Below are 19,007 nucleotides of genomic sequence, written 5' to 3' on the forward strand. Positions count from 1 at the left end.
GCACCACCTCGGTAGCCGGCGGCGGGCGGGCCGGGCGCTGGTCGTGGAGACCCCTCTGCCCACAGATCGCACCTGCGAGACGCAACCCCGGGTGTGCCCGACACCCCCCTCCTAATAACGCTCCGCATAGGCACGGCCTGGGTTGTTTTGATGCACCTTCTCGGTGCTGTCGGGACCGGTCGCCTTGATATACACGATGTGTATGTTTCATGTTACCGTGTGCTTTATGGTACGTCACGACATCTTAAGAGCTCGGGTGTGTTGATGGCCGTTTACAAAAGGGTGCCGGCTTTGCTTCTGACCTTGCCACACAAAAATAGCTGCACGTTTCTTTCTAAATTAAAACAGGGAGCAGCTGTTCGCCTTCACCGAAATTACTGACGCTCCGTGAGCAGCCGGCGCTGGACTAGATCTCCCCTCCTCCATCCCCGCCGCTGGCCCGGTTTAGCGGTCCGGCTGCTTCTCCGGCGGCGCTGGGCGGCAGGACCCCGGGGGGAAGCCCCTGTGCCCCGGGCCGCTGTAGGGCTCACCCCGGGTTGCCCTCTGTGCGGTTAGGACCCGCTCCGGCGGCACGTCGGGGCTGGCCAGGGGTCCCCCGACTCCCTCCTCCGGGGTCCCCGATCTCCGTCGGCATCCCCGCGGGGATCCCCGAGAGTCACTCCGCGGGGGTCGGCGGGGCCCCCCACGCCGGAGGAGGGGGGGAATCCCTCCTGCCTGCCCTGCCTCCGCGTACGCCCCGTCGCTCGGCGTGGGCGCCTCCATCAGCTCCGCTGGCATCTCCCCTCCTCCTCCTCCTCCCCACACACCCACACACTCTTCCCCGTCCCTCCTCCCCGCCACTCCGCGGCAGAGTGCTTTTGCAGCCTGTGCAGCTCCTGAGAAAGGAGGTGTTTCGGCTTTTTATTTGTCCCTTCTTTTTTCTTTTTTTTTTTTTAAATATTTCTTTTTTTTTTTTTCCTCTTTCCTCCGAAGCAGACCCTTTTGGAGGAGCAGCATCCACGGACACGCCGGGGCCGAGCAGGGAGGATGGCCGGGGGGCGCCTCCCGGGGCTGCTCTTCCTCTTGCGTGAGTACCGCGGCGGCGAGTCGCGACACGGAACCCTGTCGCGATGAGGCAGCCGCTGGCGCTGAGGCAGACCCGGCGCTGCTAGAGCACCGGTCCTGCTTCACCGCCACCGGCTGCCCCATCTCCACTGCCCGCTCTATCGCGACAGGGACCCCCCCGTCGCGACCGCGGAGCTTACTCCAGCGGGCTCGGGGAGGCGGGGTGTTAAGGTGAGCTGGCGAAGGATGGGGGCGAAGGGCCGCCGCTCAGCGCCTCTCTGCCCGCAGACGCCGCGGCTCGCCTGGCTGCCGAGCAAGAAGTTGAAAATCTCTCCGGGCTCTCCCCTAACCCCGAAAAGGACATTTTCGTGGTGCGGGAAAACCGGACGACGTGTCTCATGGCGGAATTCGCCGCCAAGTTCATCGTCCCCTACGACGTGTGGGCCAGCAACTACGTGGATGTGAGTGGGGTCCGGGGCGGGGGGGGACGGGGCCGGGGGGACGGGGCTTGGGTTTGCCGCGCTCCAGCCGCAGCCGCGGAGCCGCTGCACGTTGTTACGGCAGGACCGGTGGTGGCGAGGGAAGGAAGATCCGCCGGTAGTTTGGGAAAGTCCTTTTTCTCCTCCGAGGATATTCCGCCGGGGCTGTAGGGGGGAACTACTGTGGGCTCCCGGGGGTGCTCCAGGGCCACCCCCCCTGAGCCCCGCTCCCCATTTCCAGCTGATCACGGAGCAAGCCGATATCCCGCTGTCGCGGGGTGCCGAGGTGAAGGGCAAGTGCGGCACCAACGAGTCGGAGCTGGAGATCTCCTGGCTGGAGCAAGCGTACACCCTCAAACTCTTCTTCCTGAAGGTACGGGGCTCCCCCCGCACGCCCGGGAGCCGGGGGGGTTGGGGGGGGGGGGGTGCACGGCGATATTGCGGGGGTGCTGACCGGCCCTGTCTCGGCAGGAGGGGCACAACACGTCCCGGGGGCAGGAGGCGTTCTGGAGGCTCAGCCGGGTCCAGTTCACCTACGACACCACCGAGCGCACCTACTTCAAGGACGCCGTCAGCCGTAAGAGCCCCGGGGGGACGGGATTTAAAGCACATCCCTGGGGGCTGGAGAGCGTGGAGCCGGTGGCGGGGGACGGGAAGGGACGGACACCCCGCGGGCTGCTCGCCTAAATGCAGTTTAATGGGGAAACAAGAAACCCCAAACCCACCCGACGAAGCCGGGACCGGGTGGCGGTTTTAAACCACGTATTAATTAATTCCCCTCCTCCCCCGCTTCTTATTCTTGTTTCTTGTTTTTAATCACCGCAGTTGCGGCATGAGCAGGAGCCCGTTTGCTGCGGGACCCAGAGGCCCAAGGGGGTGGGCAGTGGGGCAACAGTCTCCCTGGTCTGGAAAAATTTGTCTCCTTTTCAGCAGAAGATGTTTTTTAAGGTTAATTATCTCCTCGGTTCTGATGATGGTTGAATAGGTGGGAAATCAGTGGTTTCCCAAGATAGCGATGAGATCGACATCAGTATCTATACCCCTGCAAGCCTCCACACCCAACAGCCTCCACTTTTCTCACTGGGTTTCCTTTCTTTAGGTTTTTGTTTTCTTTTTATCTTGTTTCTGCTCAGAAATTAGTTGTATTGAAAATTGAAATGCTGTTGTTTGCAAGTTGTTCTTCTGCAAGATATTCAGACTCCAGTGAATGGTGCGTTAAGAGTTTGTGGCATAAGACACAGTGGACATGGAGCTATTTTTCCCCACTGGTGTTTCTCCCGTTTGTGTCCCCAAAACACGGTGGTGGCCATGCCTCACCACCCTCCACAAATGCGAAATGCTGATTACCTTTCTGTGCTGCTGGCGGGGAACAAAGGGCTGCAGAAGAGCGAGAGGTGGAAGGCATCCTCATTCCACCTTGCTGAGCTGCATTCGGACTTCATTTTTAGAACAGGAACGATGCAATGGGAAAATACTTTCTCATAATCTATACTTGCGTGAAATGGTCATATTGTATATTCAGGAAAACTGTTATGGCCTGTTTTGCTTTGTAGTGAGGTCCCCAAATTGCATTGCTCTTTCACACCTTAATTCAGAGCCCAAGTGCTGCTGCAGGAATTGCTGTAGGGAGTACGAGTGCAGTCTGAGGCTGAAACCTGCATGCACATCAATAGAAACCATTCCTCTGACTTTATGGACTTCAAGTCCTGTGACATGAGCATAGCTGCCAGCGGCAGAGCCAGCTCTCCCCTTTGTGCCAGCAGGACTGCACGCTGCAGCCATCTATTCCTTCTTGCGGGCAGGCAATCCCAGTATAGAAACTGCCCTGGCTATGTGGGGGTGTCATGCCGAAAGCATGGTCCCACCCCAGGAGAAAATGCTGCTTTAAGAGCAGTGGAGCGTGCGGCCGCCGCATTGCACACCGCCTGCATACCCTTGTGTTCAGTTCATTAGCTTTGTTAATAAAGTCACGTCAGTCCCCCAGAGACGGGACCTGACTTCTGCTGTTTCTACCCCTTGGCCAGTCGGGAAGCACACGGCCAGCTCGCACCGGCTGTCTGCCCTGGTCACTCCAGCTGGGAAGTCCTATGAGTGCCAGGCACAGCAGACCATCTCCCTCATCTCCAGCGACCACCAGAAGTCTGTGCAGTTCTTGCTGTCGGAAGTGCGTGTTCAGCCCTTTGATATCGCCGCGGATTTTGTCTTCAGTGAAGGTAAGGTGCAGGGTGAAGGCCTATCCTGCATCCCCGAGATGCTGCTGCTGCCATGGCCTTGGGGGTTTTGCAATGTACTGAAGGAATTTGGATTCCCGCTTTATAAGAACACCTTCCCCTCCCTCCAGTGAGTTGTCAGTGCTCCCTGTGGTCATTCCAAACCCATTCCCTACCTCTGTGGTCTCCCATAAACCTTTACAAATTCAGCCCAGCTGTTGTTTGGTCAAAACATGGGCTATCGTTGCATGTACAGTGGCTTCTGCAAGGACTTACCTAGCTAGGTTGCCAGCAAGCCTCAGAACTGCCTGGTCCCTGGGGAGCCCTGCAGGGCTTAGGTGTCTCCTCTGCAGCATGGAAGGTGCTTCAATACAGCTCCAGGGGCTTTTTAGGGCCACTGCACACTGAGGAAAGCTCGGGGCTGCGGTGGGAGGAAATACTTGCGATGCACGTTCGTGGCTTCAGTTTGATTAACGCTCATTGCAAGGGTGAAGGAAGTGTAGCAGGGACTTCAGTGAGGTGCCTTGTATGCCAAACACATGGGATGCTCTTCCTCATCTTAGGTTTCTTTAATGTTAATTGTGGATAAAAGAAAATGTAAGTTAACATGTGCTGTTCATATCAAAGAGTTATACTGTAGTCAGCAGCAGTACTGCCATGGGACAGAATTCCTGCAGATCTTGCCTGCCGTTATCCTGAGGAACCCATGGTGCTCCTCCTCCCTGACTTCCCCCTGCCTTTTCCAAAAAGTTGAATGAGGGAGTGTAAACATGCTTACCTGAATTAGAGCTTCAAGACTAGTCCCCTTTTTATAGAGCTATCTTAGCAAACTAGTTAACTCCATTATTGTAGCAAGATGCAAATAAAATTTGCAATAGCCAAATCTTTTAATAATGAGTTAGAAAATGGTGGTGTTATTTTCAAGCTTAGCATTAAAAATGTGGGGCTTTATTGTTTTGCATGCGGGAAATATTTTAGAATACAATAAAAAAAACAGCACTGACTATGGAGCCGAGCGCTTACACTCGTGACTCACATTCCTCTAACCGGTGTAGTAAATACATGCTATTATGTAGACTGGCTCTGGCAGAGCTCTGCGTGGCTGCGTTACTCATGGCAAGGCCAGCATAGTACGGAGTAGGTTTTATCCATAGGCACAAATAAATTTATTTTTTTCTTTTCTACCAAAGTAGTGCCACATTTTGTGTAGGTTACAGGAAGAAAAAGGTAAAATGTAATAGTTTTCTATCATTTTTTGTCGGCACATCTTCATCCCCTCCCTCCCCCTGTGGACCCAGGCTTTCTGCACTCAGGTTTTGGCTGGCAGACCTTGGAGGCTGAGAAAAGCATATGTAAAATATGCAACTCTGGACTCAGTTTTAGCTGCCGTGTCTCTGTGATACCAAACTTGTCAAGTCCGAAAGCTCACAGTTCAGACAACCAAACTCGGGGTGCATTGCCAAAGGGGATACCTGCTTTTGTCATGATATGCTCTTTCGTATCGGGCAGTAAATTTGGTTGGGGTTGATTTTGTCCTGTGTTGTTGTAGGGGGTTTTTTGCTTTGTTTTGTTTTGTTTTTCCAGGACACAAGGAGACTCCAGTTGGTTCAGCAATCTTTAAACGTGTGGGGAATTTTTCCTTCTTAGGAAAGCATGATTTCTGTCTTTGTCAAGCTTTCTCTTTTTTTTGTTGTTGCTCTTGTTATTCAATGATACTTCCTTTTGTTGAATTCCACTGGAAGTTAAATAGCAAAGAGCACCTGAAGAGGATGGTCAGAAACGCCTGAGAGGTCATTTATCAATGAAACTTCACACGGGGCTCTGCTGCTTCTCCCAGCGGCACGTCCCCGCCAGCCCTGTGGACCGGCATGTCCTCGGCACATCCATGGCAAAACATGATCCTTTGTGGGGTCTGAGAATCACTGCCAATCTTAAATTACAGTAATTACCCTTCTCCTTTTTGGTTCATTAATTTCTCATTAGGTAAAATTCCTATTAATTATGAACAAGGTACTTTAAAATATTTTAGAATAGAGAAAGAGACCTGGTAGAGCAGAAGAATTGCCGAGACACAGGAGGGTCAGGGCCCTTTTACCACAAAGAAACAGGGGAAAGGTTTTGTCATTAGTCCTGACACTGTCCTGTCTGGGATAGATTAAAAAGCTTGTAGGGAGTGATTGAATTGCTTTTATTTTTTTTTTGAATGCTTAAACTCATATTCTAGAATATCTTTTTTTTTTCCTTTTTTTCTTTTTAAGACACTGCTTCCAACCCTCACAAATATGTACATATATAAAAAGATACATAAATAGATATATTTACCTTTTTCAGCACAGAAGCAGCAGAATATTTTTTTTCATTTGGAGCTTGGGAAATTTTATTTTTTTTAATAGGGGAAAAACATATGTACATTTTTCAGCTTAAGACAGCTGGATCAAGAGGGTGCAAGGAGAACACTTAAACTGGTGAAAGAACCCCGCAGAAATTGTCATCTCTTTTGATTTTAATGACAGTAATGCAAAATACTAATACAATCTGATGTAAAGGCTGAGAATTAGGGACCAGGATCCTGGGAGGTCTCATCTCCCTCTGAGCCACTCCAAGCAAGGGCCACATTTTCTTAAGGGACCTGGTCACCAAGTAGCTCCTCTTTGCAAGCTCCATGGCTGTATTTTAAAAAAGCACCCAGTCTTTTTTTTTTTTTTTTTTTAAGCTAATCGCTTATAAATGCCCATCTCAAAAATCCATCCTATCCTGCCGGACACGACTGGGCTGTTTTTCCATCCCTTCCAACAACCCCTGCACCGGTCCTCAGGCTTGCAGTCGTGACTGCGGGAAACTGCTGATTTTTTTTTGCCGTGCTGCTATTTGTTCTGCAGAAGGATGCTGAAACAAGAAAATGGGCCTGTTGGGTGGTTTCCTAGCCTAGTACTGAAATTGGACGAGCACTCACCATAGAAACGGTACGTGAGCCTGGGTGCTGCGCGGTGTCGGAGGAAGCGCAGCACAAAAGAACAATGAGGAAGGTACCTAAATGCCTCCTTTGTATCCGCCTGCAGTCTTTGTTCGATGGGATCGGGGCGGTGGGGTGACACAAGCCGGGCTCAGCGCCTCGCCAGCAAAGGGGTGACCCCACAGGGTTCGGGATGCCGCAAAACTCCTGGTCTCACGTGAACTTTTCAAATAGTTAAAATTTTCAGGGACCTTTTTGCTTTCCTGAACTGAGGGTAGAACCCAGTGGTTTGGGCAAATGCTGAGAGCCCTGTGACCTGAAGCAAAATACTTGGGAAAATCTGATGGAAAGGCCTGTTTTCCTGCAGAAGGTGTTGATTTCAAATACATAGCAGTTCCCTATGCAACGGTCTTTCATTTGCCATGCATCAAGCAGCCCACCTGCCCGCACTGTGCTTGATGGGGTTGAGTGTCTGAATTTGTCTGCCGTGGACTTTATGCAAACCCTTCCCGCCCCCCCCCCTTTGCGTTTTCCTTTGCTGATAGACCAGGGATGATACTTGTTACCTACCTCCCCATGGCGGTGTGGACCTCAGCGCCCATGCAATGCTTTGAGCTCTTGGGGTGAAAAATGCTGTATAAATGTTAAAGTACATCGTTACAAATGTGAAAATATTTTTATTTCTGGTAAAATGATGTGGTTTAACATTGAATTAATGTTAAAATACACAATTCATCCTCTTAGCATCTGGAGAGCCTTAGTTTCACTGTGTGTTTGTGCTTAGCACTTGCCTGTGCCTCCATGCTGGCATTCCCATTCCGCCTTCGCCCTCCGAAGAGCCCAAACTTTGGTGAACTGCTCCAAAAGGAGAAAATGGATGTGTCTGGCGAGGAGAAGGTGTTGGTGAGGCAGGAAGTGGCAGCTCTGCAAGGCTGCCTTTGCTGCTGGGGCAGAGTGCAGCAGGGTGCAGTTGGGAGGGAGCACGCTTGCATGGTTTGTGGTTGTGCTGCTGGAGACTCCAAGCTTTGCATTAGTGTGTTTTGTTGGTTGGGTTTTTTTTGGTTTTCTTTTTTTTTTTTTTGTTTGTTTGTGTGTGTTTTGTTTTTTTTTTTTTTTTCCTGTGGGCTTTTTTTTTCCTTTTAATCCTCTTTAGAAAGTGTCAGGATGAAGAACTATCTTCCTTGGCTGCTTGCAAAAATTGACACTTTTTTGAGTTGTGACTCAGACGCTTAAATCCAGCCATGGCTTTCTGTGGACACCGGAGTTTTGGCCATGTCCTGGCACATTTTGTGTTCTGCGGCCAGCTTGCTTTGGCAAAAGATGGGAATTCAAATATTGCAAGCAGATGCTTTAGAGTTGGGTTAGTCCTCTGTATCGCAGCACTGGTGCTTTTAGCTTTGCCTTTCTTCACTGGCTGCAGACCCCCACGTCTGCCCCATTCTGTGAAGCAGCATCGTTCTTGTTTAAGTGTGCACAGGAGCTCCTCTAGCACAGATCCTTCCCATAGGAGGGGTGCTGCTTTGTGCCAGCACACGGGCAGGGAGATCGGGGAGTCGGAATACCCTTGGCCCCATGGCACTGCCTCCTGCATGGCTTTTCTCAGTCGGGTCTGGGGATGCCAGCCTGCCGTGGTGTCTCTGCCTTGGCGCTGTGAGCCTGGTCAGGCCTGAGCATCCTAAATGGGGAAGAATTTCATAAAGCTCTAGAAACCCAATTTTGGGAGCTAAATAATAATCGGGATTTTTTTTTCCCTTTCTCCTTAATACAAACAAACAAAACCCCTGCATTGCAGCAATTGCTGAATTGCCTGTAACACAGTCCTGGTGATTAATCACTCCTCTGGTGAGACAGTGAGCAACTGGAACCAAAAAGGACATTTTTTTTTTTTTGTTAGACTACGTTTCACTTTTGCTGTTTTGTTTCACTTCATTTACAGCTTGAAACATTTCCTAATGGCATCTCTGCAAGCCTGGTGCTGGGAGGACGGCTGTGCGCTGTGAGGTGATAGAAGTCCTGGAGGTGCCGGTACCACTGGAGATGTGTCCCTGCTGTCACCTCCTTCCTGGGTCTGGGGGGGCTCTGGGTTTTTCTTGCTCTTTGCCACATGTTGTTAGATTTGCAGAGTGTTTGCTGTTCGTGGTTATCACGGATCTTTGTGTCCTGCAATCAGCTGCCTGGGGAACCCATCTGGATGGTCTTCAGCGATGGGAGGAATTAGTGGTGCCCTTTGTATCTGCTCATCAAACATGCAGCCTTTTTTTTTTTTTACTTTTTTTTTTAAAGTAATTGTTGTTTTCGTTGTTTTCAGCACAATTTTAGTACTGTGAAGAAGATGACCCAGGGGCCAGAGCACTGTCCCTCCTGTACCCCACAACCTTTTTTTTTTTTTCCAGAGTTGGCATTTTTGCATTTTTCTTCTTTTTGGTCTGGCAGCCCTGTCTTGGCAGCATCGTCCATCAGATAAGCAACAGTCCTGTGGGGAAAGAAGTAAATCGTGGTCCTGTCATTCAGGCCTGCAGTAGGCTCTGGAAGCATAAGGGACCTGAACCGGGATTACCAGTGTTTCCTAACCTTGGTAGCTGTGCCTTCGCGAGCTAAATAGAAAAGTGTTTTCCCATTATGTGGTTATTATTATTTTCTAGTGGTTTATTAGACTATGAGAGGGACTTGCAGACCAGAGAGAAAACCACTGGGGAGGCTCTTGTTTCTTCTGTTCATCCTTTGTCATATTTGACAAAAAATATGGGGTGCCAGGATGCTGTTTGACCACAAACACACGTGCTCTGCCAGTGCTGGTAAACTCCCCAAGGGGAGCTCATAGAGAGGGGGGAGAGATGCTGTTAGAACTATGTCAGCTTGCAGATAGAGGGGAAAAATCTTTTTAATGATGAGCAGGGAAAGTCTGATGCAGGATTAAAGACTTACTGATGTTGAGTACTCTAACAAAGCAGATCTTCAGCCACAGTCAGGAAACCTGTACTTCTGCTGTCCCCTTCCCAACAAGGCTATTGCTGTACTGGTACAGCAGAGGCCTGAAGAGGATCTTACGGGCATGAAAGTGTTTTTTCCCACCATATTGGCTGGTTTGATAGATGTTATCTCTCCTTCCAAAGCCTGCGTTGGGACTGGGATTTCACTTTCCTCCAAAGCAATTGATTTTCTCCCTAGGACTCGGATGACGGTTGCCATCTCTCCTTGCTGTTATGGCTGTTTTTGCTGTGCAGGGACCCCCGGCGTGGAGCCGTGACTCCAGGGAGGTCGGTTCACTACTGCAGCAGGAGTTCAGATTTGCAATGTCTCATTCACTTCTCTTTGCCTCTCTTTCCTTTTCTTTCTTTCCCTTCAGAACACAAGTGCCCAGTGGACCAGAGGGAGCAGTTGGAAGAAACCCTGCCTCTGATTCTGGGCCTGATACTGGGGTTGGTTATCGTGATAACCCTCTGCGTTTACCATATCCATCACAAGCTGACAACCAACCAAGTGCAGATTCCTCGGGACAGATCTCAGTACAAACACATGGGCTAGGGGAGAGCATCGAGCAGCCCAAATATTTATCAGGTAGAAAAAGCAAAAGCACTTTTTTCTAAGGGTAAGGAAAGATTAGGGGGGGGCGAGAGACGGTATTCACAACACCTAATGGTGGATATTTCATTAAGGCACATGTGTTAAGGTTAGGCTTTAATACAGTCAGTGCAGAGACATAACTGTCTCTGTAAGAAGACAGAGCATCTGATTTTAGGAGTCTGTCTGTGGCAGTAGGTGATATGAATACCTTCTTAAGCAGCTGGGCCAATCATCTGGGAACAGAAATACTTCACATGTCAAAGTTTAACACCAGGGGCAAAATTAGCTTTTTTCTTTTCTTTTTTTCTTGCCCTCTCAAGAGCCTCTTCCGTCCCCAACACGCTGCTCTGTGCAGCATTCTGCCCTCTCCATTTATGTCTGTGCAGGGAGCAGGGCTGGGGGACAGAGCCATTAGGACAGGCTTCGTTAAGGTCCTCTAACAAAGGGACTCAAGCCACATTCCTGAATTTGCAGTCATGTTAAGGAAAGCATGAAGGCAATACAGGTGTGTTTTGAAAAAAATAAATGCCAGAGCCTCAAGTTGGTATAAACTGGAGTAACTCCAGTGCAGCAGATTGCAGCCAGCTGAGGAGCTTTCCCCATGCTTGAGTCTAAGTGAAGAAAGCTTGTTTTTGCTTCTTGAGCCACATCTGAAAGTTTAAAAAATAGTTAAAAAAAAAAAAAAAAAAAATATTGATACACAAATTATAAAGTGCCATGCTACTGCAAGTCAACTGAGAAATGCTTCTGGCTGGACATCCTGCACGTGTTGTGATTGTCGTTGAGATGTTACATTGCTACCTGCAACTGGTATTTTCACAATGAAAAACAAAGAAAAAAAAAGAAAACAGAAATGTTAAAGTTACTATGCAGATTATTCAGGTATAATCTAATGTAACAGAAAAAAAATATAAGGAAACCCTTGAAATCTATCCTTAAATGTAGACCATTTTTAAAATTAATTAAAACATATACCTAAATAATATATGATTTGCCTTTTTATTTTGCAATGATCTAATGCTTTTTACTAACTGGACGCTACCTATTGGAATCAGTGTAAAAATACATCGTTTGAGTGGATGTTAAAGGTAGGATTTATCCTAGCAGTGTTTTGGTGCATGGTTTGGTAAAGACATGGTGGTGGCTCAGTAGTTTGTGATTTGTTGGTTATTTCTTAATATTCTTCTAATCTCTCAGCTGTTTCTATCTTACAAGTTTTGTGGGCAATGGCGTGTTTCACTCTGGTCCGATCCGGTTCCCACTGAAGCCTTTGACTTCCCTTCGCTCTGTTGTTACCGCAGCAAGAGTTAATCCAGACCTCATGTTAGTTTAGGGTGTAGAAAATACTTTGCTCTTCTTGAACTGATTTGATCCAAACAGGGACTCATACAAACTGTCGCCCTTCAGCTTAAAACAGGGTAACAGGCCAAGGAAAATAGTCATTTCGATGTTGAGAAGTGGAAGAGGAGAAACTTAACTGCTTTTTAATGCTGCAGCCTTCTCCAAAATGTGAGGTTTTTTGTCAAAGGTGAAAACAAAGGTGGATGCAGCAAGTGCCTTCTTTTAGTCCTGTCTTATTCCTGGTGTCATTTCTATGTTATGCTCGTCTTTTTGTCTTCTCATTTGGATGTAAGAAGCAAAATTATGGTGCTGATGATGCTTGTGGCTTTGCCCTTTTCGGTTAAAAATCCAGTGAGAGTGTTCTGGGTGGGCTTTAGGCTGACCCAGAGCCACTGCCTACAATGAGCTGTTTATTATTTAGAAAAGAAAAAAAAAAAAAGAAAAAAAGAAAAGGTTCTTTTAGAGGCAGCCAGAAAAAGCCATAGGTAGCAGAAGGGTGAATAAAAGGATTAAAGGTTCATCCTTAATAGACGGCCCATAGTTATCAGCTTTGTCCTGCCTTGCTCTTGTCTGCCCTCCAGCCAGAAAGGCTCTCCCAGCCAGCTCCCATCAGCCTGGAGCATCTGCTCCTGTATTTGACATCCAAAAAAAAAAAAAAAAGGGAAGCAAACAGCTGAACTGCAGATGCCAAAGGAGCCCCTCCATGGGCATTTATCTTCTGAATAGACTGCTTTGGCAAGGGGGCTGCAGGAACAAGCCCTTAGGATGGCACGGTTGTGCTGGTTAGCAGCGGTGGGGCAGGACAAGGTGGCTGGGTGGGGATGGAAATTGCACCAAACCAGAGACATCCCAGTCAATAAGAGGCTGGTCCCCACCCAGCCAGTTTCCTCCCAGTGAGCTGCAGGTCTTTGCTGTCAGTAGCAGCAATTTCTGCTAGTTCAGTTGAGAATTATTAAGAGCTATAAAAGAGTTGGGACATTGTCTATGAAAAATGGGGGAAGAGAAGGACTTTTTGGCTTGAAAAAAAGAAAGAGGATCCTATTTTTCCTGTGTCATCTATTTCTGTGGGAGAGCCCCTGAGGGCTTGTTTCCCTCACCCTCCTTCTTCAGCACCTATCCCTCTTTTTTTTTTTTTTTTTTTTTTTCTTTTTTTTCCCCCTTGCAAAACTTGAGTTAGTGCGTATCAGTTTGGATATAAAAACTTTAAATGGGTGACATAAAAGAGAGCTCCTTCCCTTCCACTTGCCCTTAGCAGGAGCTTTAAAGGAAACACACATTGCAGCATTATAAGGCTCCGGGGAGACCTTATAACAGCCTATCAATACCTGAAGGGAGCCTACAGAAGAGCTGAAGAGGGACTCTTTGTCAGGAAGAGTGGTGACAGGACAAGGGGCAATGGTTTTAAATTGGAAGAGAAGAGATTTAGATTAGATATAAGGAAGAAATTCTTTACAGTGAGGGTGGTGAGGCACTGGAACAGGTTGCCCAGGGAAGTTGTGGATGCCCCATCCCTGGAAGTGTTCAAGGCCAGGCTGGATGGGGCTTTAAGCAACCTGCTCTAGTGAGAGGTGTCCCTGCCCATGGCAGGGGGGTTGGAACTAGATGATCTTTAAGGTCCTTTCCAACTCTAGCCATTCTATGATTCTATGATTCTATGATTTTTGTAAGTGTTTTTGATTTTCTTCTCAAAGCTGGAGCAGGAGGTGGGAACCCCACCGCTCTGCACCCCGGCAGCTTTTGATGGGCTACATTTAACCTTTCTTACCCTCCCCTGGATGTTACAGTTCAGGGTTTATATGGAGCTGTTGGAAGGCAACAAAACCTTTGGCTTGTATTAAGTCCCCTAGTGTTACTCCTGGGAGAGGCAGTGGCTGGTGGATGGAGCTGCTGGCTGGATGTTATTGCCAGGCTGGTTTTTGGAGCAGTTGGAGTTTGTTGTGTCTTCTTCAAGTGAACCTACTGGTAGGTTTTTGTAGGTCCTGTTGTTGCTTTCCCATTTACAGAAAGGAAGCAAGATCCACCTGGTGTAATGGGGGGACTCTCTCAAACATCTACACATTTGAGATAGATAGAAAAAAATGTGGTAATTTATGGCTAACTTTGCAAAGTAATTTTAATTCAACCTGCAGTGAACCTGTGAGGGCAGTCATAGCAGAGTCACCCAAAGAGAACATCGTCTTCACTGCTGCTAACTGCCCTTGCCTGATCCCACTGCTTGAGCATTGGCCGATGCGTTGAAGTGGTGGCATTGGCCATCTGACGAGAGGACAACCCCCCCCGAGCTGATGCAGCTCTTGTGGCTCTGTTCTGCCTGTGCAGCCCTCAGCCCTGTGCCCACCCAGCTTAAGGCTTTTTGCTGCTTTTCCCATCAGGTGTTTTCTGCAGCTAGTACTTGGCGTCACCTTCAGGTTGACAGTGTCTGTAAGCCATCAGGAACAGGGTTGGGTAATTAGTTTATTAACTTTATTAAATAAGATAGAAAATAATTTCTTGCTGTCCTGAAATGTTTTCCTGCATGCTTTTTTGGGAAGAAAGGAAACGGAAACAGTAACTTCAGCTCCGTCACACTGTGTTGCGCCCTAGACTGATGTATCTTGACTCTCGAAACAGTGATGTAAGAGGTTGAAACAAACCCCTTTGAACCTTGCAGTTCTGTCCCTACTTTCAATAACAATTATTTACTGAATTTAATCTGAATTTTCCATCAATTTAAGCTTTCCAAGCATAGTTTTGAAAAAGTATTTATGAGAGAGGTTAAAAAAGCTGTCCAACTTCCCTTCTGCCCATCAAACCACAGCGGAACTTTTTATTGTGATTTCATTTTATATTTAGCTTTCATTCATTGATGGCTTATCATGAGCCAGCTGCAACCTCCACCACTTTGCTTTATAGCTGTTTATGAACACGCTGGTAGAAGCTGGGTAAATATAAGGAACTTATCACCCTACTGAGCTCTGTAAGGACCTGTAATAATTAAGGACTTACTAAAGCAGCTGTTAATGACTTACAACGTACTGATGATTAGAACTTTAATTATAAATTATTGATGTATTGCCGAGGAGGGGAGTTACATAGCCAGTAAATGTCCCAGCCTCTGCTACTAAAATGATGGGTATTTGTGAATGCTTTTAGAACCGGTGACCTCAGAAGTCGTCATCGTTCCTTGGTGACAGGCAGGACTAAATGCATTGGAGTAACTGTCCATACACAGAGCTCAGCCTCAGCCAGTACAGCAGATGAAGGCGTCTTCTGGGTGAATGGCTGCTCCCAACATCTGGTATCTAAAAAATTAAAACTAAAGAGTATTTTTTTATTTTTATTTTTTTTTTTTCTGAGATGCCAAACAAGGGCAAGACCTCCTAGTGACGGAGGAAATGGCTTCTGCAGAGTGGACATCACAGGGACCAGGAGGGCCATCAGCTGCAGGAGATAACCTCTGGAGGAACTTCCCAGGTCTTATCCTAGAAACAGATTTGCAGTGAGGGTGATGAACACGGGTCAGTCAAGTGTGTAGCCCAAGGTAACAGGCCACGGTTATTCCCTGATTTTTTTGCCTGGCTCTGGCTTTATTTCAAGTGCTGTGGGTGAAACAGTCAAAGTTAAGCTGCTTCTTTTTTTTTTTTTTGAGTGATGATGGCTAATGCATTTTGAAACATGTGCTGATGTCAGCAACTGAAAGTAATATATAACTTTGTTTATAAGGCTGGAAGAGGCTTAAGAGAGCAAACAGTATTGTAGGCTCATTAGCTGACTGGGGATGCTACTGGGGAGCCTGGGAGGAATGGTTTCAGTAGGCGGGAAAGCCCAACGGTTATGAGTCAAAAATTAAGGATGTGTGAGGCAAAAAAAATAGGGGGATTATTTAGGGGCAGGGAAAGGAAGGCAGGAATGTTTCAACAGGTATGGGCTTCCTGCGGTACTTCATATGCGGAACTGTGTGGGTGCGCTAATCACGTCTCAGGATTTTCTGTACTGTATGGCTGCCCACAGTGGGATGGCTGGGGGTTACGTGCCGGCAGTGCCGACTCCACAAAGCCTTTTTTCCTGTGTGTAGAGAAGTTGTGTATTTTTCATGTGTGTTCGGGGGCGGGGGCGGTTCTGGGCATGGCTAATCATGGTGCCTTGGACTGCCATGGTTATTTCTTTAATATTTCTCTTAAGTACATCACTTGTTTCAGTCTGACAAACCCCACTGGTGATCTTTGATGCAGGAAGGTGTTTTGTTTTTTTTTTTTTGTGCAAGTTGCCGAGAGGAGGCTGGTGCATCTCCAGGCCTCATCAGGGGTGGCATCTTCAGGGGAGGGGAGGTCCCAGGGAGAAACAAAGCAAGTCCCCCAAGTGAATGAGGCACGGAAACAGACTCTACAACTCGCAGGGAGTTACAAAGCAGGTATGTTTATTGCAGTGCTGGGTGCAGGGGGGATTGTGCCTCCAAACTTGCACACCAGGTTGTAAAACAAGCATCTATTTATGATAAAAAGCATACATATTCATTAAAGTGGGCTGAGTTATTATAATTAATTCTAAGAAAAGGCGTTACTATTCTAATTATTTCTAGGAACTCATGATACTTATGATAATGTCTCCTCCCCTTGCCGCATGCGTACTGTCGCCTGGTGGTCGTGGCCCAGGGTCTTCTGGAGGAAGGCTCATCGTCTTCTTCACCATGTACTTTTACCTTTGGCTTAGAATGCTGAGCTGGCTGGACCCCAAACCGTGAAACTGGTCCCGACCAGATGGACACTTTACCCAGACAATTGGGTTCCTCCTTAGCGTGCAGGCTGTTCCTGCTATCTTATACGCAAGGCTAGCTCCTTATCTTGGAATGCTGGGCTCCGAGCTCTGTTCTTTGCCAACATGTACTAAATCTACACTAACTAGGTTTAACCATTCATTCTCTGAATCATGAAGGTTTTTTTTGGCAAAGGCTGATGATACAGTTTTGAATAATTATTTCCCTCCATTATTTTCCTCCTCACTTTGGGGTTTTTTTTGGTGATGTCTTTGGCGTGTAGGCTGCCTGGGTTTGCCACACTCCATTGCATTGCACAGCCAAAGCCTTTCCACTTTCCTCTTCACAGCAAATTAAAGCTTGTTGGGGGTTTGGTTTTTTGTTTGTTTGTTTGGTTGGGTTTTTTGGTATTTTTTTTTTTTTCCCCCAGTTATGTGGGGGCTCTCATGCCTCATCCAACCTGCTGGTCCTTGTTTGTTGAGTCTGGTGTGCTTGGGCCACTGTTAAGTCTGTTTGTCTTAATTTGACGTAGAGGTACGGTCAGAAGCTCAGTAATTCTGACTCGTAGCCTGTAGTTCATCACAGGTGTTTATGCAGCGATGGGGCCATCAACCAGGAGAATAATTTTGTGACACTGAGGTATTTTTCTTTTTTTGAGGTCTTCCTCCTACTTTGGAAAATTTACTTTGGAAAAGTATAGCTGGACAGCATAATTTTGCTCTTCAAGTATCATAAACTAATGAATACCATCAAAAAGTACAAACCAACCTATTGTCTCATGCCCGTACAGCCACTGACTCCTGACCATTGAGTTGCGGTGTCTGGTGGGTAGGCACAGGTTTTATTTCTGATCCAGTGACTTTCCGAACCCCAAGCCCTCCTGGTACCGGAGCTCAAACCGCAGCTGCGATGAGCACCAAGGGACCAGGGCTGAGCAGCCGCCTTTCAACACGGCCACGGCCACAGATGTTTTAAAAATCACTATATATATTTATATACGTGTGTATGTGTATACATATGCATCTGTGTATATCTATCTATCTATTTCATGTATATACAAGGAACTTCTTTTTTTCTTGTTACTTGCTTAGTCCAGTGTTGTGTGACGGAGTCAAATTTAGAAAATAGAAACGTGGCATGGGGAAAAAAAAAGACACACTAAAAATCAAAGCATTTATTAATTAATTTATTGAACTTGCATGTGCCATTTGTCTCACCAGTAGTTGGTGTTCACAAAAAAAACAACTTTGAAATTGACAAAACTTTCAGTAAACTTGATGAATACTGTTTAAAGTATCTAATGATAAGAAAGTTGCAGAAAAGTCTTCACTTGTACAGTCTAAAATGTGCTGAATATTGAAGAAAAAAATCCCCACCAACCCCAACCCCTTTTTTATTCATAGATGTTTAAAAAAGTTTAGTTTTGTGGCTAGTATTACAGTTTTGCCTGTATGCCATTGCCTTTACTGGTGCAGCCTGTTTTCCTGAGTTGTCAAGACTACAAAATAGGAACACCTCGGAACGCGGTGGGTGCTGCGCTCGCTGCCAGGTCTCTGCGGGTGGGTATCGGGAGCGGGTTTGCCGTGGGGTGGTGGGAGCCCAAAGCATTTTCTGAAGTATCTTCTTCAAATGTGCAAACAGGGTTAAGAAGAGAAAGCAGCGGGGAGTAAGACACACAGATGTAAGAACGTTTATTTAATGTTCCAGTTCATATTTATCTCCTCTGTTCTTTTTTTTTTTTTTAATTGTTTCTCTCCCTTCACATATTTTTTAACTTTTTAAGGGCAGTATTAAAGGAGCTTCTTTACTATTGGCAACTCTTTTTGTCCCAGAGGATGATCTTTAAGAAACAGCTCCTGAAGGATTAGATGTTTCATTATAATTTACTACAATAAATAACAATTAATTTATTCACTATGAAATTCCGTAAGAAAGAAACTGTGTTTTCACAAAATTGGCTTTGTGTTTCTTAATGATATTGTAAAATGAGGTCAGTAAGAAAAAAAAAAACAACCTTGAAAAACATGGCTTTCATATTTTACATAATTAAAAAGAACTAATCATTAATAAATAAAATTCATTTATCATTGAAATAATTGCGAAGCACTTCTAAAAATCTGAAAGGCAAATCTATTTAGGCCTACAGTTAACATGCAAAGTCATCCAACAAATAACACAAAATTGTACCGTAGTAGTCAACTGTTGCATCAACATTCAAAAAGGTCTAGACAGCAGCACGACTTCTTCTATATGGCAAACATCTCGTAATGCATCACAGCGCTCTGTCGGAGCCCGGGAGGATGGGAGGACACACGCTGGGCGGGCAAACGGACTCCTGCCCTCCCTCTCCGCTTCCAGAGCAGGACAGAAATAACGGAGATTTTCTGTGATAAGAGAACGGAGCTTATGGCGGCATAAAACGAAGGGACTGGCACAGCATGAGAAGGTGACCCTTGAGCCCAGGTTCACCAGCTGTGCTGGCTCCCACTGCTGGAGAAAGGGGGAGATGAGGGAGACCCTGACGACCACTAACATTCAGCAGCAGCTCTGATTGCGGCTGCGCCACAGGTGGCGCTGGCTCCCATCGCTCTTTGGGCTGCCGTGACTCTCCTCACCCCAATGGAAAAGCTGCAAAACTTTCAAACTTTCTAAAGGTATTTTTTTTTTCCTGTTTTCAAAAGGGT

At 46.9% G+C, this 19,007-nt stretch overlaps 1 protein-coding gene across 1 annotated transcript; it reads left to right on the forward strand.

Moving 5' to 3' along the window:
- Positions 1-978: 978 nt before the first annotated feature.
- LAMP5 (lysosomal associated membrane protein family member 5) lies at positions 979-10,211 on the forward strand. The gene is made up of 6 exons (XM_074150879.1): positions 979-1,066; positions 1,333-1,505; positions 1,765-1,896; positions 1,995-2,100; positions 3,548-3,736; positions 10,033-10,211. The coding sequence occupies exons 1-6, from the start codon at positions 1,027-1,029 to the stop codon at positions 10,209-10,211; spliced, it is 819 nt and encodes a 272-aa protein (XP_074006980.1). The 5' UTR covers positions 979-1,026.
- The last annotated feature ends 8,796 nt before the right edge of the window (positions 10,212-19,007 follow it).

Source organism: Numenius arquata, chromosome 7, assembly GCF_964106895.1.
Source record: "Numenius arquata chromosome 7, bNumArq3.hap1.1, whole genome shotgun sequence".
Classification (NCBI taxonomy): Eukaryota; Metazoa; Chordata; class Aves; order Charadriiformes; family Scolopacidae; genus Numenius; species Numenius arquata.